A 13,554-nucleotide genomic window follows, 5' to 3' on the forward strand; every position below is an offset into this window, starting at 1 on the left:
CCTTGGTCCTGAGTGGTCATTTGTCTTGGGGGGCTGCGTTCCTGGTGGGCACTGATGAGGGGACTAGAGGCTTCCATGGGCCCACCCCTCCCTCCCCCGCCCCGGGTGCCAATGCCTGCGTGTACCCCAGAACTCAGGTGCTTGCTGGAGAGAACACCCCTTCCCTCCCGGGGCCCTGGTTCCATGTCCTGGCCTGGAGGCACCAGCCCCCCCTTGCCCTCTCTCTGGCCTGTGCAAGATGCCAGCTCTGAGCCCCCAGTAGCCTTCCCGTAGACGGGGTGGACAGTGCTTTCGAGGAGTCAGGGAGGTGATGTGCAGAGAAAGCTGAGGCCAGCCCGGCTGCAGCACCCTCAGCATATGGGAGCCCTGCCCTGGCTTCCCTCCACCTCTTAGTGGAAGCAGCGCTGAAACCTTGGCCCTCTGGAGAAAGAGGCAGAGATTTTGCTAGAAGGAGCCTCCCAGCTGGTGCCAGGGCCCCCATGCCTGTCGTGGAAACCCCCAGCCTCTCAGGCCAACGGGTTATTGGGAAGGTTTGGGGGGGGGGGTCTGAGGGGGGTGTGTGTGCGAATGGTGCCCATGCATGACTGCGTGTGTGCGTGTGTGCACATCTGTGGCCCTGTGTGTGCACCGAGGCCAGCAACCTCAGGGGGCAGACAAGCTGCTGAGGCCACTACGGGCATCTGTCCTTCACCCCCACCCGTGGCTGAGGAAGACTCCTCCACCAAGCACACCTGGTGGTGGGAGAATGTTCCCAACTCGGGCTCATCCTGGAAGCCTGGAGATGGAGACTGACCACAACAGCTGCAGCCTCACACAGGGCTCCCTCAGGCCCAGAGAGAGAGAGAAGGAGGCTCCAGATGTGCAGAAACCCCCGCCAAGAGCTTTGGAATCTGTCTCAGGCCTCAGTCCCAGCTGACGGGGTTATTTCCTGCCTGGAAGCGGGGGGGAGGGAACGCGCCACATGAGGCCCCGGCAGCAACCCCTTTAGCCGCCCCAGCTCCACCCATGCCCCATGCCGACCTCCTGAAGGCGATGGTGGTGCCTGGGCTGGGAGCGACCAGGAGGCCTGCCCTGCGTGCCCAGCAGAAAGCCCAGCCCAGGCCGGCCAAACCATGGTCCGTGAAACCAGAACTGGACTGGTTATGGCAGTGCCTGAGCCCTTGGGTTCCCCGAGGGAAGGGGGCACTAGGGCATCTCCGTCCTTCTCAGTCTTGGCTTGGCCACTCATCTGTGTGGCTTTGGGCAAGCCAGGTACCTAAAATCCATTTCCCAGGGCAGCTGGGGGGAGCCCAGGCTAACAAAGCATTTAGCACAAGGCCTCTGGGATGGCCACTGGAGGCCCATCCCCCCCTGCCCCTGGAGCCAGCTGAGCCCGGGGCAGGGGCACGCTAGCAAAGGCAGTAGTGGGTGAGCTGGGCTGGTGGAGGGGGTGCTGGGGGCCAAACGCCTGGGGCAGGCTGCCCTCTGCCAGTGGAGCAGCAGTGTGGCCAAAGGCTAGGGATGACTGGATCGCCTGTGTTTGCCTTAGAAATGTCACACTTGATAACCAGGCTCCTTGTGCCAGCCTCCCACTGCTGGTGGCCTATTTATAACCAGGGCCCGCTGGTCAGGGAGCTGGCCCGTCCACGGAGGGCTCACTAGGGGCCCTGACTGCCCAGAAGCCACACACACAGAGTGCATGGCCCAAGGCCCCCCATTCACCAGCCCCACTTCATTTGGAGCCTTTGGATACAAACACCTTTACTTTTGTCTCAGAGGACTGACCCTAAGGCCTACCCTGGGTCTCCTCTAACAGCTGCTCCTAACTCCCCAGCTGCTCCTGGGATATGGAGATGGGGGCGCTGGGGACAGTGCGGGTGCCAGGCCGAGGAGCGGTGCAGGCAGCACTGGCTGCATTTGGCTAGTCCTGTCTGGACAGGTGCCCCCTTCCCAGGTGCATGGGCAGGGCAGGGTCATGCCAACAGCCCAGAGTAACTGGAGGCCTTGTGCCCGGGGTGTGTGGTCACGGGTGTTCTAGAAGAGACAGGAGACAGGCAGGGTCCGCTGCCTTGCTGGGAGACCAAGATACCAGCAATCACTCTCTTGTGACTCCAGAGGTCTCCAGAGGCCCCCAGTCGACGCTGATACGATTCCCTCTAGATGTCTATGGGTGGCAGCCTGTGCACCCGCCAGGAGTGCTAAGGGGGGGAGCTCCTGAGGGGGGTCGGGGCCAGGAGTTCTGGGTTGTAGGCCCGGCCTCCCCCTGCTGCGCTGTCCTAGTTCCAGCTTGAGAACATTTCTGAGCCCTTGGGGGGAAGGGGCAAACCCACCTGGCAGCCCTGTGGCCTGGTCACCATGCCATGGTGGACCGCGCCCCGGGCCCAGGATAAGTTTGAATCCTTAACTGGCCCAACCTTACCTCTCCTGCCCCAGCCCCTTGATCCTGACAAACTCCCCAGGTCCTGAAAGTATCTAATCCTCAGGCTACTCCGCACCCCACCCCTATTGTTCACCTTAGATGTGGCTTCCTCCGGGAAGGCCTCCCTGAGCCCCCACCCCCGTCCCTAGACTCGCGCTGCCCATTCTGGCCCCAGGCCCCCTCGACCTGCCAGCCCCCAGAGCTCTGGGCCTTCCCTTTGCCAGGGGGCTTGGAGGCGACATCGGGGCAGTGGACCGACCTGAGACGGCAGCGGGGGGCCGCGCTCCCTAGGGGGCTTCAGTCCCGCGGCGGCGGGGAGGCTGGGGAACCATGGACCGACAGATGCACCGACAGACGGACGCGGCGGCGGGCCGCGCCTCCGGGGGCGGGGGCGGGGCGGTCCGAGGGGCGGTGCGGAGGCATGCGCCCTGCTCCGCCCCCCGCCCCCGGCCTCCCGAGCGCAGCCGGCGGAGCGGCGGGAGCCGAGCGCGGCGGCGGCGCGAGGGGAGGGAGGGGCGGCGGGCCGAGCTGAGCCGAGCGGAACGTGCGGGCCCCGGGCGGCGCCGCCAGGATGCCCCGGCCCGCGGGCCGCTCCGCTGCCAGCCACCCCCGCGGCCCCCGGCGGCCCGCGCTCGCCCGGGGAGCGCGTGAGCCGCAGCCAGAGCCGGAGGCGGGAGCAGCGAGCAGGAGCCCCGGGCCCCCCAGTGCAGGGTGAGCGCCGCCGCCCGGGCCCGAGGACGGCTGGGTGGGAAGGACCCCGGGAGGGAGGACCCCCGGCGGGAGGCTCCTGGGCAGGGAGGGGCTGCCTGCGGTCTGTTGCCCTCACGGTCTGTCCGAGGGGCCGCGGGCACCCCTGAGGGCCGCGCACCCCCACCCCCGACTCGGGGACCTCCGGGGTAACTTCCCTGGGGCTGGCCTCTTCCCCGGTCTCTCCCCTGTCCCCCCCCCCCCCCGCCTCCGGGTCTAGGAGCGCCGCTTGCAGGGAGCGGGGACGGCCAGTTTAGGGGTACTGGGCCCACCCCTACCCAGAGTAATCCGTTGGGGCGTCCGCCTCCCGGGCGGTAGCTCGGACGCGCCCTCGGGGCTGGGTAGGGCTGGGGGTCCCGCTGGGGACCGGCAGGCTGGGACGCGCCGGGTCGGGCGCGAGTGTCGAAGCACGGAGGAGCCGGGCCCGCGGGATTGGGGGGCGGGCAGGGCGGGCGGGGGGCGTGCCGGAGATGCGGAGGCTCCGCGCAGCGAGCCCCGCCCCGGGCGGCAGCGGGGCTGGACCTCACGGGCCGACGGGTGGCAGCGCGGGAGGGGCGCAGCTGGGGGCGCGGGTGGGTAGCAGCCAGGGCGCAGGCCCGCGCGAGCTGGGCGGGTGCAGCTGGAGCCCGCCTGGAGCCCGGGAAATCCTTTCAAGTTCTGGGTTCTCTTTGTTGCGCAATAGAGCCCTGGGGCCACGAGGCTTCATTGGTCCGGGGCCGTGACGTCACGCCGGGGCCCCGCCCGAAGACCCAGCGCGGGTGGGGCGGGGAGAGGCTTCTGGGCAGGCTGGGTCCCACGCCCGGCACACCTGCAGTCCGCCCAGCGACGAGCTGTGGGGGGAGGGGAGAAAGGGGGGGCTCCGGGATCTGGGGGAGGCAGGAAGCCCCAACCTGAAATGCTGGGGGGACGCTTTGAGTGTATTGCGGAAGAAACTTCCCAGTGGGGAGCGGCGACACCTGGGTGTTGGACCGCACTGGCTGGAGCCCAGCCTGGGGTCTGGCCCTCCGCGTCTGCTGCTCCCTGTGGGGAATGAACAGCAGCCGCCTGATCAGCCCGGAGGAAGGGGTCTCCCGGTCCCTGCACCGTTAGCCCCTTCTCACTGTGTGTTTGGAGGACTTGGTATTCACCCCGCAGTGGCATCCTTCCCCCATCCCAGCACCACGGCTCTCGGGAGTCCTAGGCTCCAAACCCGGCCCTCGCACTTCCTCCCTGTGTGGCTCCGGGTTCTGAGCCTCAGTGTTCCCATCTGCAGTGTGGGAACAGCAGGACCCATCCTGCAGGGGTAGGTAGTTGAAAAAGGCAACCTCAGTTCAAGGAACAAAAAATGCCTGTTGTTGCTTGGGTTGGGGTTAGGGTTTGGGCTTGGATTTGAGAGGCCAGGAATTTTGATGTCAGCAGAGTGGGGCTTGGGTCCTGGTTCAGACACTTCATAGCTTGGGCAAATGGTTTAACCTCTCTCTGTCTTTGCTGGACTCTCTTTAAAATGGGGATAATGTCAGTATTGATCACACAACATCTCTGGGGACACTAACTGGGACTGTGCCCGTTCCCATTGCCTGCTCCCTCTCCAGGCAAGTCACGGTCCTCCTGCCCACAGACCGAGGGCCTTTGCATGCAGTGAGACACTGTTAGGCCAGACACGGGGCAGATCTGGCACCATGAAAGGTTATGCCAGTTGTGGCCTGTGGCACCTGCCCCACCACCCTGCACCAGTGGTCAACAGGGCCCCGGGTGACGGGGGCCAGACAGAGCCTGTGGGGATTCTGAGGGAAGGCCTCCCAGTGGGACAGCCAAGGAGACCCAGTGCGGGTGGAAATAGATTCTGGCCCACCAGGTGCATGCTGAATCCAGCTTCCTGTTGGACAATGTAAAGATCACCGGTGTCTGCAGTCTCTGGCCCACAGCAGCACCCACACCCTGCCTGCTCGGGACCCCCTTGGGCTTCCTCACCCCAAAGCGGTGCTGTCCCAGGTTCTGCTTGGGGTGGCTGTGTCTACCCACAGGTCTGAGGCTTACCCACACCCCCAAGCTCAGTGTCTCGGCCTTAAGGGACAGCGGAGCTCAGTGAGCTGGGTGGGCTGTAGTACAGACTTGTACCTGGCAAGCATTCGTTGAGGGCGTACTGTGTACTTGGCCCCGTCCATGGCATAGCGTGTCTGCTACTCACAGCACCTTCCCGGGGAGGTATCATCATGTCCAGCTCACAGATGAGAAAAACAAGGCCCGGCTGAGTCTATAACTGGCGGGTGGGCGAGAATCTAGCAGCTCTTTATCCAACCCCATGTGGCCTCTGTATGCTAAGGTCAGAGAGCTTTGCTGGACTCTGCAATGGCTGGTGGAGGGTCCCATGGGGCCACGCCACCTCCCACACTGGATCTGGGGTGGGGAAGAGGAGGATGCTCTGTAAGCAGAAGCCTAATGTTTGGGAAGGAATTTTCCTGTCCCCAGAAACCCCCCAACCTCCTAGGAGGCACTTAAGGAGCACCGGTGTGGTCCAGAATAGACTCCTCCCCTGGGTCAGGGGTCTGGGCAGGCCCGAGGCTGGGGCATGGGGATGAAGGAGACTCACCCCTGAGGGGTCCTTCTGTATCCAGGTGGGGGGTGGGGTCAGGCCGCAGACAGACCCAAAGAACTCTAGACGAGACAAGAAGCGGCGCCTGGCAGCAGGACCAAGTGGTACTGCTCCGCCTGCCCTGAGAGCCAGGGGCCTGCCATGGCCTGTCCGTTCCAAGCTGGGTAAAGCCCCTGGGGGATCACATGGCTGTGTCTGGTAACAGTAGGTGCTCATAAGTGTTGGAGGCTAGAAACTTGCAACCAGTAAGATTAAACAGGCTCCGGAGTAAAAAGGGCCAAGTGTGCAGAACACACAGTAGGCCTTCTCTTAGCATTGTACTTCTCCCCATGCTGCCTCCTCCAGGCTATGGCCAGAGACGCCTGTTGTGGGGCCCCACATCAGAGGGACCAGCCAGTGCTCAAGCCAGGGCTCAAGCCATGCACAGGGGCGTGGCTTGGGGCTGCTGGGCTGGGAAGGGGGAGGGAGGGACTTAGAGCCCGGCTCTCTGGCAGGATGGACGGCCTCTGCAACATGTGCATTCTACCCAACATCCTGTGTCCCTGGCTTGTGGCCATAGGCTATCGGCAGTTCCTCCTTGGGGTCAAGGTCTGGTCCCTCGGCTGTCTACAGGCCCATGCTGTCCCAGGCATCCACAGCATAGCACTGATCACCTCCCCAGAGCACCACTGTGTGCTCACACAGTGAGCTGTGGATGTCAGCTGTCCCAGGAGCAAACCCAGATTCCATACCTTGGCCAGGAGTGGGTGGAAGGGAGGGTGTTTGCACTTACTGGGCACCCCTGGCTAGTCCCCTGGGTGCCAGGGACATGGGCTAGAGGCCCCTGAGGAGAGGAGGGTGGAGCAGCCCAGCCCAAGTCAGGACCGCACAGGTCATGGTGCATCAGGGGGCCCCTCCCTCTCCCACTCCCTGGAGGCCCGAGAGCTTTGATGCCCTAGCCAGAGGGACAATCTCTGAGCACTCCCTGGCTTCTCCCCCACTGCAGATGCTCGCGGTCCCTGGTGTCTCCGACCCACCACGTGTGAGGGCTTCTGCTCCGAGCCTGGGCCTGGCCCCCAAGGAGGATGTCTCAGCTGCCGGCCAGCTCCCATCTGCACCATGAGTGATGAGCGGCGGCTGCCCGGCAGCGCAGTGGGCTGGTTGGCGTGTGGAGGCCTCTCCCTGCTCGCCAACGCCTGGGGCATCCTGAGTGTGGGAGCCAAGCAGAAGAAGTGGAAGCCGCTAGAGTTCCTGCTGTGCACACTGGCGGCCACCCACATGCTCAACGTAGCAGTGCCCATCGCCACGTACTCCGTGGTGCAGCTGCGGCGGCAGCGCCCCGACTACGAGTGGAACGAAGGCCTCTGCAAGGTCTTCGTCTCCACTTTCTACACCCTCACCCTGGCCACCTGCTTCTCCGTTACGTCCCTCTCCTACCACCGCATGTGGATGGTTCGCTGGCCCGTCAACTACCGGTGAGCCCCGGAGCACGCGCACCTCTGCACTTCGGCGTCTGGTGGTCTTAGAGGGGGGGTCGTGTGGGCAGTGGGCACAGAGGCCACCTGGGATACCCGTGCGCAGAAACGCGCCCCCCCCCAGAGGCTCAGGAAGGGCTGCTCTGGGCTGCACACCTGCACGTGCAGGGGTGTCCACAGTGTCCAGTACGGAAATGCGTGGTGGGAGGGATGTGTGACTACATGCATGAGGATCCCCTGTGCAAGGGACAGGCCCCACTCTGCTGGCCGTGCCGTGACGATGATGTACCAGGGGGCCAGGGCAGTTGGGGATCGCTTGCAGGGCCCCAGGGCTCTGGGAAGACCCTGGGAGTGACACCTCGGTCCTGCCCCCACCTCATGCCAGGCTGAGCAACGCCAAGAAGCAGGCGGTGCATACGGTCATGGGCATCTGGATGGTGTCCTTCATCCTGTCCGCCCTGCCTGCCGTCGGCTGGCACGACACGAGTGAACGCTTCTACACCCACGGCTGCCGCTTCATCGTGGCTGAGATCGGCCTTGGCTTCGGCGTCTGCTTCCTGCTGCTGGTGGGCGGCAGTGTGGCCATGGGTGTGGTCTGCACCGCCATTGCCCTCTTCCAGACACTGGCTGTGCAGGTGGGGCCGCGGGCCGGCCACCGCGCCTTCACCGTGCCCACCATTGTGGTGGAGGATGCGCAGGGCAAGCGCCGCTCCTCCATCGACGGCTCTGAGCCTGCCAAAACCTCGCTGCAGATCACGGGCCTGGTGGCCACCATCGTCATCATCTATGACTGCCTCATGGGCTTCCCCGTGCTGGTGGGTGAGACTGTCAGCGGGTGGGAGCCTCTCCGGGGACGGGACGTGGGCTCTGGGACAGCCCTGGGGCTGGGCATGCTCCAGGCATCAGGTGGTTGAATCCTCCCATCCAGTCCTCGGAGGGAGGGAGGGAGGGAGGGGGCGGCATTATCATCATCCCCATTTTAGATTTGGAAACTGAGGTTCAGAGTGGAACCATCACCCACCTAAAGTTAAGGCAGCTGTATGAGGACTTGAGCCCATGTCAGGGGACTGCGGAGCCCAGGATCTTTGTGGTACACTGTAGGGGACATACCTCACCAAGGTGAGGCCCATTCGAATCAGAGGGTGTGGAAAGTGAAGTCACATACCCACCTGGCCCAAGAATAAAGTCTGGATTCAGTAGCCATGCACTTGCACCCACAGGGTTCCAGCCCAACCCCCTGAAAGCTCTGGAGTGGGGTAGGGAGGGGTTTTGGGGCAAGGACCAGCCAGAGACTTTGTCCGAGCAGCTGGGCAGGGCTGTGTCCCTGGAGTCACTGCAGGACACAAGCTCCAGAAGGTGGCAGGTGGGGTGGCAGCCTCAGAGTCAGGGGACACACAGGATGCAGTCCCAGGCACCCTGTGGCTCCACCCTCAGTGGGCCTGGTAACCGCCCTACCCAGGTGCTGGGTTCTGTGTGCAGTGGGGCCCCGCGTCTCCAGCCTGTGTTGATGGAGGGAAGGAGCGTGTATACAATTGCAGAATCAGAAGGGGACAGCCATGGAGGAAGAGCCTCCCCAGCTTCTCTTCAGGGCATGGAAGGGAGTGCAGTTTATGGAGCCCGCTCCATGCTGCAGGCCTGCTACGGTGTCTGGGATCTTTACCTCACTCTCTGGGGTGTTCTTGGCCCATTTCACAGATGAAGAAACTGAGCCCCAGAGAGGTTCAGCACCTTTCTGAGGGTCACACAGCAGAACCAGCATGATGAGTGTATCATACCCAGTTCTGCTCTGATGGGGGAATAATTAAATGTCACTCTGGGTGGGGGAATGAACTCTCCTGGGACAGGAGTGAGGGTCCCTGGGCAGGCACCCAAAGGCTTCCTGGTTGATTCTCAGAAACTCCTTTGATTCTCCTCTGAGATCCAAGACCTAGACCCCCGGTGCCCCCCAGGGTACGGGTAGGGCTAAGGAGGCCACTTGGCCACAGAGGAGTGGGGATGGCAAAAAAAGTCCCTGACCTGGTAAGTTTGACACCTGGTTCTCCAAGCTCCAGCTTCCTCTTCCCAAAAAGGGGTTGGTAAACCATGCCCCTGCCTCTCTCCTCGGGCAGTCATGAGGCTGGCATGGGGCAAGGCCCTCTGTGAAGGGCTGTCCATGCACACACGGGGCGATGGCTGTTCATGTTGGTAGCCGACAGCTCTTGGTGGAGAGGGACTTCTGCTCACGCTCTGGTTCTTTCCTGCCCAGGAGCCTATAGCTCTGTCTCCCTCCTCCTCCTCTGGCAGGTGGGAGAATTGAGGCTGGGGGAGGGGCAAGCTGTGTGACAGGGGTCCTGCCAGGTGCCAGGCCGAGCCGTGTGCCCACAGGTGGTGAGCTTCAGCAGCCTTCGGGCGGACGCCTCGGCACCCTGGATGGCACTGTGTGTGCTTTGGTGCTCGGTGGCCCAGGCCCTCCTGCTGCCCATATTCCTCTGGGCCTGCGACCGCTACCGCGCCGACCTCAAAGCCGTCTGGGAGAAGTGCGTGGCCCTCATGGCTAACGATGAGGACTCAGACAATGGTGAGGATGGCCTGGGAGCGGCCCCAGGGGAGAGTGGTGCCTGGGTGAGGTCAGCAGGATCACAGGTGACCATGTGCTTGAACCCCCAAGGGACCTAAGTGTCCTGTGGCGCATCCTCCTACCCAGGCAGGACCTGTGGACACCAGACTGAATGCGTCCCACAGAGCTTCCACCCTTAGGGGTCCCCGGAAGGCTCCCGTAGACCCAGGTGCTGTCTCACCCCAGCAATAACAGCGTTGCCCTCGGTTGAGGCTTTGCTATGGTCAGACCCTATGTGTATTTAGTCCCCCACCCCCAAAGCTCACCAGGTAACATCACATCCCATCCCCATAGAGGAGGAGCCTGGCTCAGGTGATCTCAGTCCCACAGCTAAAAGGTGGCAGTGTCAGGATCTGAACCCAGCCTCCTGCCCTTTCTGTGTCTCTGAGGCTCCCTAGAACTCACTGTCCGGCGCCCCCAGGTTTCCACGGCCCTAAGCTTTTGCCCCACCCTGCAGATACCAGCCTGGAGGGTGGCATCCCCCCGGACCTGGTGCTGGAGCACTCCCTCGACTACAGCTATGGAGGTGACTTTGTGGCCCTGGACAGAATGGCAAAGTATGAGCTCTCGGCCCTGGAGGGGGGCCTGCCCCAGTTCTACCCGCTGCGGCCCTTGCAGGAGGACAAGACGCAGTACCTGCAGGTAGGGACAGGGCCGGGCTCCAGACGCCGGAAATGCGGGGTGGGGGGGCGTATCGTGATCGCCCCAAGGCCTTGCCTCTCTGAGGCCCCGCGTCGGTCCCCGTGTTCCAGGAGGGCAGCCCGGGTTAACCCCGCCCGTCCTGACAGGTCCCGCCCACGCGACGCCTCTCCCACGACGACGCGGAAGTGTGGGCCGCCGTCCCGCTGCCCGCCTTCCTGCCGCGCTGGGGCTCGGGCGAGGACCTGCCCTCCCTGGTGCTGCCCGCCGGGCCTGACCGACGCCGCGGCAGCCTGCTGGCCTGCGCAGAGGAGGCGCCCCCGTTCCGCCCGCGCCGCCGCTCCGCCGAGAGCCTGCTGTCGCTGCGCCCCCTGGCCCCCGACGGCGGCCCACGCCGCGCCCGCGACTCGCCCCCCGGCAGCCCGCGCCTCCGCCCCGGGCCCGGCGCCCGCTCCGCCTCGGCCTCGCTGCTGCCCGACGCCTTCGCGCTGACCGCCTTTGAGAGCGAGCCGCAGGCCCTGCGGCGCCCGCCAGCCCCGCCAGCCCCGCCGGGGCCCTTCCTTGACAGCTCGCGGCCCGGCGAAGACGCGGCGCCCCCTGGCGGCGGCGGCGCGCAACGGAGCCCCGGGCCGCGCCTGGCCGTGCACGCGCACGCGGGACCCCTGAGGACCGGCCTGAGCGCGTCGTGGGGCGAGCCCGGGGGCCTGCACGCGGCGGGTGGCGGCGGTGGCGGCGGTGGCGGCGGTGGCGGTGGCGGCGGCGGCGCCGGCAGCACCAGCAGCTTCCTGAGTTCGCCCTCCGACTCCTCGGGCTACGTCACGCTGCACTCGGACTCGCTGGGCTCCGCGTCCTAGGGCCTGCCGGCGCTTCCCCACGCGCGCGCCCGGCGGGCCGGGCCGCCCGCAGGGACCAAAGCACCAAAGATGCCACGCTGACCCAGGCCGGGTCCCGGGCAGCGCCACGCGGGGCCTGCCAACGGCGCCTGGCCAAGTGCCAGCCCTCCCTGCGTGACTGAGCCGTGGGCGTTGCCTGGAGGGGCGGCGGCTGCCCTGAACCGCGGCTGGGTAGCGCATCACCGGGCAGAGCGAGGCTGGACTTGGGTAAAGGCGGGCTCTGCACGCCCTGATGTGCCTGGGCAGCGGGACTGGGGGGATGGGGGTGGCAGCAAGGAGCCCAGGGACAGGGCCACCACCAGACAGAACAAAGCCCAGCCCTGCAGAAGCAGGAGCCACGGGACTGACTGCACCCTGCTTTCCACTTTGCACTGTTAACTGTCTCACCTCAGTGGGGGGCAGGGTACAGAGGGTCTCTCAGCACAGGGGTCTTCAGAGCCCAAACAAACTCTCTGAGCAGGTGTTCCTGCTGACCAGTTCTGCCTCAGTTTCCCCATCTGTAATGAGCAGGTGACCACATTAACTCTCAGGACTGTTTGGAGAAGTCTCCTGGTCCGTGTGCACCGGCCCCTGCATGGACAGGGTGTGAGAGCGTCTAGGGCCCTCTGTGGGTCCCTTGTGGGGGTCAGTCTTCAGTGTGTGGCCTGCTGTGGCCTCTGCGCCTGAGGCCTCCCACTCTCAGTGCCCCTGGACCCCCCAGGAACTCACCCCACCCGCGCCCCAGCTAAAGCACAACACTTTGCGCCATCACCCACCTTGACCATTGTTAGGGTCCCCGCCCTCATCACTCTCCCCACCACGGCAGCCTCCTCTAGGATTCCCACCATGAAGGTCGTGGGTCCATGATGGGAAAGAACTGAAGCAAAGGGAGAATGGGCTTCCTTATCTTGAGGCCCCTGGGACAGGGTCCTGGCTTAGAGGTCTCCCAGATTCTGGGTTTAAGGCCTGGTCCCTGCTGAGGGTCCTCCCTCACCCCGGGGGCAGGGCTCTTTGCTCTCTTTCCTGAGCAGACCCCTTGCTAGCCTAGGCTTTGCCATGGGCCTTGGGGAGGGGCCTGCTGGGTCTTCCGTGGAGAGAGACCCTAGAATCAGGCTAAGCAGAGGCCCGGGAACAGCTGTGATCTTGAGCTGAAAGGACAGGGCCAAATGCAGAAGTGGTCTCGTCCTGGCCCCTGCCTTGGCACAATGGCCCTACACGGGAAAACCTGGAGCAGATCCCAGGGCCTGCACGGAGCCTGCCTGCACTGTGCTCCCTCCTGCTCTGCAGCCGCCCCAACCTTCCCGCCTGTGGCCAAGCCTATTTCCTCACCCAGCTGACAAGGTGTCAGCCCCAGAAGAGGCCCCTGGGGGGCGGGGAGGGGGGGAAGGATAGGGGACTGGCTCCATCTCTGCTTCTGAGATTCCCCCTAGTCGCTGGCTGGGGGGGTAATGGGAGGGAGGAGCTGGCCACAGGTGAGCAAGGCAGGAAGCTGCAGTACAGCTGCAGCCGTGGGGCGCGCCACCTCTGGCCATCGCTGTGCCTTCAAGGACCAACCTGTCATGTGGGGGTAGAGATCTTCAGCTAGCCACTGTGTCGTTCCCCCCACCTCACCCCTCCACCCACTCACCCCTGCTCAGGCCGGCCCATTTGTCACATTGGGTTTTTACTCTGTGTACTTTGTATCCAATGGCAATATCTGCAGGGAGACATGGTACCCCAAAGTCCCTCCAGTTCTGGTTTTTACAAAAATAAAAAGGAGGGAGGACCCCAAACGGAGGACCCTGGAGCCTGGGGTTCCTCTCACACTTCATGAGCCTCTAGGCCTCTTTGCTGCATAAGCAGCTTGACCCTGGGCTCACAGGGGAGGGAGCTCTGTCTTCACACCACCACCCACCCAGAGCCAGGGATCCGTTTGTAGTTTTTTGACAACTGAGCATTTCTCTTCTGTACAGGATACAATAAAAACTTCCTATGATTTGCACCTGGCATTCCTAGGCTAGTTTCATGGAAACACCTTTCTAGAATAGAGCAGCACTGCTTAGCCAGCTGCCCCCACACGTCTCTCCTCTGGGTCCGGAATTCCTCCTAGTGCGCCATCCTTTGGGTCGGTGCCCCTTTTCTATGCAACTGCTGCAGCCCCACCCAGCGAGTGAGACTGGCCTGGAGCAGCTGCAGGATGGAGCTGTGGGCTGGGCACCAAAGAAGCCCTAGAAGGGCAGCTTACAGCCTCGGCTCCAGGTGTGGCTTCAGGGGCGTCTAGCCCCTATGAGGTTGGC

At 64.1% G+C, this 13,554-nt stretch overlaps 1 protein-coding gene across 3 annotated transcripts; it reads left to right on the forward strand.

Annotated features, from left to right (window-relative positions):
• Window positions 1–2,868: 2,868 nt before the first annotated feature.
• On the forward strand, window positions 2,869–13,259 carry GPR153 (G protein-coupled receptor 153). 3 transcript variants are annotated; one of them, XM_025856984.2, is made up of 6 exons: window positions 2,869–3,109; window positions 6,703–7,171; window positions 7,557–7,986; window positions 9,536–9,728; window positions 10,225–10,409; window positions 10,556–13,259. In XM_025856984.2, exons 2-6 carry the CDS (start codon window positions 6,816–6,818, stop codon window positions 11,258–11,260), a joined length of 1,869 nt encoding a protein of 622 aa, XP_025712769.1. In that variant the 5' UTR covers window positions 2,869–3,109; window positions 6,703–6,815; the 3' UTR covers window positions 11,261–13,259. The 3 variants fall into 3 exon arrangements, with proteins under 3 accessions (XP_025712769.1, XP_073759527.1, XP_073759528.1); XM_073903426.1 differs by lacking the exon at window positions 2,869–3,109 and adding an exon at window positions 3,994–4,427; XM_073903427.1 differs by lacking the exon at window positions 2,869–3,109 and adding an exon at window positions 3,994–4,246.
• Window positions 13,260–13,554: the final 295 nt, after the last annotated feature.

Source organism: Callorhinus ursinus, unplaced genomic scaffold (assembly GCF_003265705.2).
Source record: "Callorhinus ursinus isolate GAN/ISIS: 27379988/994484 unplaced genomic scaffold, GSC_fseal_2.0 scaffold18, whole genome shotgun sequence".
Taxonomy (NCBI): Eukaryota; Metazoa; Chordata; class Mammalia; order Carnivora; family Otariidae; genus Callorhinus; species Callorhinus ursinus.

Excerpts from the sequence above, each read along its gene's own strand:
- GPR153 (XM_025856984.2), top strand. The coding sequence starts at position 6,816 with ATGAGTGATGAGCGGCGGCTGCCCGGCAGCGCAGTGGGCTGGTTGGCG. Across the intron at positions 7,172-7,556 it reads CGCTGGCCCGTCAACTACCG|GCTGAGCAACGCCAAGAAGC; the intron begins GTGAGCCCCGGA and ends ACCTCATGCCAG. Across the intron at positions 7,987-9,535 it reads TCATGGGCTTCCCCGTGCTG|GTGGTGAGCTTCAGCAGCCT; the intron begins GTGGGTGAGACT and ends GTGTGCCCACAG.